The sequence below is a fragment of the Bos javanicus genome, chromosome 29, assembly GCF_032452875.1.
Source record: "Bos javanicus breed banteng chromosome 29, ARS-OSU_banteng_1.0, whole genome shotgun sequence".
In the NCBI taxonomy this organism is placed as follows: Eukaryota; Metazoa; Chordata; class Mammalia; order Artiodactyla; family Bovidae; genus Bos; species Bos javanicus.
The window spans coordinates 5379644-5385948 of NC_083896.1; the positions used below are offsets into that span (position 1 = coordinate 5379644).

At 39.0% G+C, this 6305-nt stretch overlaps 1 protein-coding gene across 1 annotated transcript; it reads right to left on the reverse strand.

Moving 5' to 3' along the window:
- Positions 1 to 492: 492 nt before the first annotated feature.
- Positions 493 to 5143, reverse strand: LOC133240912 (tripartite motif-containing protein 77-like). Its single transcript, XM_061405897.1, has 4 exons — positions 5060 to 5143; positions 3424 to 3446; positions 2617 to 2714; positions 493 to 1328 (listed from the first exon to the last, which is right to left on the reverse strand). The coding sequence occupies exons 1-4, from the start codon at positions 5141 to 5143 to the stop codon at positions 835 to 837; spliced, it is 699 nt and encodes a 232-aa protein (XP_061261881.1). The 3' UTR covers positions 493 to 834.
- Between the last annotated feature and the right edge of the window lie 1162 nt (positions 5144 to 6305).

Consider the following 6305-nt stretch of genomic DNA (forward strand, 5'->3'; position numbering starts at 1 on the left):
AATCAAATCATACACAGTCTATATCTCGCCCACTAAACTGAATTTCTGCACCACGAACCTGAACAATAACTTAATTCACTTCTTTAATGTTTCTCATCACTTCTTGAGCTACTGACTGTGTCTACACGATAGTAAATGTTTTTGGTTACATAGCCTTTGCTTTTAATGTTTTTCCTACATATTCGTTTGTTCAAATATTTTTCAGATGTCTTTCATATCCTTAACCTGGTGTTTCATCCCTGGAATGTGGTTATGAAGAGGATGGACATTGGCCTTCCTTTTTGGCAGTCTGAAAACTACAAAAGAAGATCCAAAATCTACTGGGAGCTTTGCAAAGGGAAAGAATAAGCTGTTCTTGAGGTCATATTATAATTGATCTACTCTACTTCAGGAAACCCAGGATTAAAGGAGGGGTAGAATTTAGCCAGATGAGTGGAAGGAGAGGAAAATTCTATGCTGCCCTTGAGTTTTGACAAGGATTCTCTGGAAGAAGAATCCTCTGTGCTTTGCATTCACGCATTTGACTGGGTTTCCACACCCGTGTGTTCTTTCATCTCTAGTAAGTTCAGATGGCAGATGAAAAGTGCCTATATCCTACCCCAAAAAATGAATGTGATTGCTTTTATTTAAATAAAATACAAAAGACAAATGGACATCATTAACACTACCACCACTTTAAGAAATAATGCAGCCATTGTAAGTCCTAAAGGTAAAATGAAGTTAAACACAGTGAAGTTATAATTGATTTTCCCCATTCTAGAAGTCACCAGGATAGGAGCCCCCTCAGCTACTAGAATTCCCAAAACCTTGGTTAGGTTTGTGACCTGTTCCTGATCATTTGGGTCCACACCAAATGAAAGGTCTGAGAGGGAAAGAGAAAGATCGTGAGAGGAAATTACAAATGAGGGAACCTCTGGCAACATTAATAAAGCTTATCATACCACATTCATAATCTAGAAACACCCCTATGTAGCCCTGGGGTCTTTGAATATAGTGGGGTAAGAATGGGAAGGTAGAAAAGAGACTGAAATGGCCATCCTTACTGACACAGAGAAGTAGAAAAATGTCCTCAGAGTTGAGCAGCATATCATTCCTGCTTGTCCAGGACTCCTTGCAGAGCCCTATAACCCAGTCACCGGAGTTTCCCACATCCACCTCCCAGTAGTGCTTGCCAGCGGTGAAGGTCTGAGCACCCCATGTAGGCGTGTTCTCTGGACATGCTGCGTCCCAAGGCACATCTCGATCGACAGGACCGCATTGCAGACGTCTCAGGGCTTCAATCAGAGGCACGCAACCGTTTCTTATTTTCCCATCCAACGTAATATACACTTCAGGAAAATGAAAGCAATGAAGTCAGAGAACAGCGTTTCAAGTTCTGAAGAACATATAACTGCAGTGGTGTTGTGACAAATGTGTAGCAACCAAATCTCTGAAATGAAGCCAAACTGATTTGTTTCATTTGCTGGGAATGTTTCAACCCACCATGACTGGTTTCAAGGCGCCAGTCCTTTAATAATTGCTCCTAAAGTTCTGGAACTTGTAACAATTAGCTCCCACAAGTGTGGCAGTACTGGCTCGTTCCAGAATACCCTTTAATCACAGATGTTAGACACCCTGTGTTACCACACCCTTTTATACAGAGTGTGTCACTGGAAATACATAGAAAGAACAGGAAGGGCTTCTTATCTATCTAAAGAGCCAGGAAATCCCTAATTATACAACTGGAGGAAGGAAAACTTTGAGAATACATAAAGATATAGGATGTCCGACTCTGGCTTATTTTCACTACCTCACCAAAAATTTGGGAGTCCGTTCATAGATGTCAAGAAAATAGCAAAATGGCCCTTAAGTCATCTCATTAATCAATCATCACAAAATAAAAAAATAATCATAATAAATATATATTATATTTTATATGACATTGTTATTTTTAGTCCTAAACAGGGATCACATTGCCTAGGATATAAGGGTTTAACATTTAAAGAAGTAAAAATGAAATAAACCAAATATCTATATGTGCTCTTTTTTTGCAGTGATTTCTCTCAGAATTTCTAACGGAGTCACTGCTAAATCAGAATCCAACTCATCCCATCTCAGTCCAGCTTCTCCTTTGTCCGCTGGGCTCACCGTCAGTTGCATTTGTCTCAGGGAGTCCTCTACACAATGAATTATGGATTGTTTTCAAGCTTTTTGACAGTCTTGTGATTTTTCATATACAAGCATTACCTTTAATATTCAGGTAAACATTTAAATAACAGCATTAAGGTGATTCTAAGAGTCTCAATATCCAGATATAATCTAAATATCCACAGCTAACTACAAGATGAAATACACTGAATGGATATGCATTTTTATAAGTCAAAGTGTTCTTTTTATTATTAACTCACTGCAAGTAGCTAAATAAAAAACTATGTGTCATATTTGATTATTTTTGACAGCCTTCAGTTAACTTTTCTGACTGATAATTAGCAATAAAATAAGTTAAAAGGGTTTGCATATGTTCTCTACAAAGAACAGACAGAGCGGTGAAGAGATATCATCAATGTGTTATCTATTCATGTAGTTTCCTATGTGATTTCCAATGTGATTGCCTTCACGCAGAGTGCTGCCTCTCACCTCGGAAGCTGTTAAGCCTTTCCAGCATCCCAGTGATGGTCCATGTACTGAGCTGTGGGTCCAAAGGCTGGGGAATATACAGCTGCATTAACTGACTCCTGTAAAGAGAAAGGCCCACTTACTAATAGGCCCAAAGGTATCATTAGCAACCCACTGATGATGCTTCAACAGAATCCTCATAATTACCTTTAAAGGGTATGAATTTAACTGCTCAGATGGATGAACACTGCAGTTGCTATGATATTTTACAATCTACTTCCTTGCTCTTGGCATATCAAACCTAGTAGAATGTGCCGCCGCAATCAAAACTGTGTTTCCTTCCTTCTAGCTTCCCTAGAGGATCCACACAGCAATTCACATCTAATTCCTGAAATCTAATAGGCGGAAAATTGTTGGAACTTATCATTTAATACATATGAAAGCTCAGCACTATTGTATGTTCTTTCTTTATGAATTCTACCTCACTCCTTTTCTCAGCATCCTTCTACCTACTATTTCTCTGAGCTTATCTGCCTTTCCCATGGATGACCAGGAATAATCCTTGGATAACTAGGATTTGGAAATTAGGGGCAGGAAAAATCGTCATCTCTTTGCAACTTCTACAGAAAGCCTTGCAATAGAAACTGCGCTCCTCTCCACCATACGGTCACCAAAGGGTAGACTATATAAAACCTGGCAGACTATTAGAGAAGGAAGGAATAAATACAGAGAGAAAGATACTTCGTATTGAAAGGGAGGGTTCATCTTAGCAGAAATAGCCTGATCACTGTCACAATTATCATGATTTGAATAGAGGAGCAAACTTACCTTTTCATTGCGTCTTCCACACCCTGTAAAGAAAAAGAGAGGAAGGCTTAGTTTTCAGCACAAACTCTCCTCTTAAGTCTAGTTTCAGGATATGAGATTATACTGAAAAATTCATTATTTCCAGTTTTCTTCCTTAGATTAAAATCATTTGTCATTTCCCTTCTCCTTATAAATATGAAATCCAATCTCACATTTACATTAACTGACAAGATCATAATCTTAATAAAATTGAAAGTCAAACGTTCTTAGGGTGCATGAATGACTGTTCTTTGTCCTGATATACAAAAGTATTCACAGGGGTTTCCCCAAAGTTCTTTGGTGTGTGGACTCCAAATCTGCTGCTGCTGCTGCTGCTGCTAAGTTGCTTCAGACGTGTCCGACTCTGTGCGACCCCATAGATGGCAGCCCACTAGGCTCCTCTGTCCCTGGGATTCTCCAGGCAAGAATACTGGAGTGGGTTGCCATTTCCTTCTCCAAAGCATGAAAGTGAAAAGTGAAAGCGAAGTCACTCAGTCATGCCCGACTCTTAGCAACACCATGGACTGCAGCCTACCAGGCTCCTCCATCCATGGGATTTTCCAGGCAAGAGTACTGGAGTGGGGTGCCATTGCCTTCTCTGAATCTAGAACTTCAAAATAGAAAGGATGAATGCATCCTATGGTTACACATGTTACACATATTATCAAGTGCAAATATAAAGTTAACTTATCTGTTCAACACAGTCATCCCTCATTATATGAAGGGAATTCATTCTAAGAACCCCCTTGGATACTAAAATCCATCGGGTGTTCAAATTTTTATATACAATGGCACAGTATATCTGTATAATATACACACATTTTCCTGTATACTTTAAGCATCTCTAGATTACTTAAAGGCTTCCCAGGTGGCTCAGTGGTAAAAAGTGCACCTGCCCAGCTGGAGACAAGGGTTAGATCTCTGAGTTGAAGATCCCCTGGGGAAAGAAATAGCAACCCAATCCAGGATTCTCCAGGAGATAGTGAAAGACAGGGAAGCCTGGCGTGCTGCCATCCACAGGGTTGCAAAGAGTCAGATACAACTTAACAACTGAACAATGAACAACCAGTATTCTTGCCTGAAAAGTCGCATGTACGGAGAAGCCAGGCAGGCTATATATGGGGTCGCAAAGAGTTGGACACGACTTAGTGACTAAATAACAAGATTACTTATAAGATCTAATATAATGTAAATTCTATGTAAATCATTGTCAGCATTGGCAAATTGAAGTTTTTCTTTTTTGAAATTTCTGAATTTTCTTAAAAAATATTTTCCATTGGTGGTTTGTTGAGTCCCTAGATGCAAAACCTGTAGAGAGTTGGAAGGGCAACTGTATGGTAGAAGGATATAAGAAGGTTTGGGAGATTTTTTTTTTTTCTGGCTCTGTTACTTGAATCTTGCCACATAGCCCTCCTTCTTCCATAGAAGGCAAAACTGATGTTTTGTCTCCAGGTTATACTGGAGGAACAAAACCTACCATCACAGAGGTAGAAGAGTCAGAATCTGGACTTTGGAGTCAGAAAAATAACGGAAGTCAAAGAAGATATAATGTCAAATGATACAAGTGTTTTCCAAGCAGGTTGGTGTTCTGCAGCCAACATCCGTCCTTAGTCCTTACCTGGAGCATGTCCACATCTGCTTTAAGGCACATTTCCTTCAGTTCCTCATATATTTTTCTCAGGAGTTTCCCCATATGAATCATTCTGGCTACATTTCTATTGAGTCGCTGAAAAATAACTGCGCCTTCAATTGCCAACATCTCTAAATGTTTTTGCTTTTCTTCCTGGAGATACTGACACACTTTAGGGTATTCAGCTCGTATCATCACCAGTCGTAGATTTATAAAACCCTGCAGTGACATTGGATGAATTAGATCATGTATTTAGATGGGATTTTATTCTTCCCTTATTATCTGTTGTCTATGTGTTGTATATAGAATGCTTGTCTTCGTTCATTTGGACTACTAACAAAAGTACTAAAGACTGAGTGCTTATTAATAACCGAAATTTACTTCTCACTGTTCAGTAAGGTAAGAAATACAAAATTAGTGCCAGCAGGTTTGGTGTACAGTGAGAGCCCACCTCTTAAATAGGCATCTTTTTTTTTTTTTTTGCTTAATAATAATTAAAATATACTCCACTTTACAAAGCACATTCACATACTTGGTTTTCATTTTTTACCATATGCATGTATTTTTTTGTTGAAGTATTATTGATTTTCAATATTGTGTTAGTTTCAGATATACTGTAAAGTGATTCAGTTATCCATATACATGTGTATAGCTAATTCTTTTTTCCAAATCTTTTTCACTATAGGTTATTACAAGATACTGATTATAGTTCCCTGCTGAGTGCTGAAGAGTTGATGCTTTTGAATTGTGGTGTTGGAGAAGACTCTTGAGAGTCCCTTGGACAGCAAGGAGATCCAACCAGGCAATCCTGAAGGAAATCATCTCTGAATATTCATTGGAAGGGCTGATGCTGAAGCTCCAATAATTTGATCATCTAATACAAAGAGCCAACTCATTAGAAAAGACCCTGATGCTGGGAAAGATTGAAGGTGGAAGGAGAAAGGGACGGTGGGATGAGATGGATGTGAGTTTGAGCAAGTTCTGGGAGTTGGTGATGGACAGGGAAGCCTGGTGTGCTGCAGTCTGTGGGGTCGCAAAGAGTTGGACACAACTGAGCAACTGAACTGAACTGATAGCTCCCTGTGCTATAAAGTAGGTCCTTGTTGTTTATCTATTTTTATGTAGAATAGTGTATATATGTTAATCCTAAATTCCTAATTTATCCCTCCCCTCACCTTCCCCTTTGATAACCATAGGCTTGTTTTCTGTGACTATTGGCCTATTTCTGATCTGT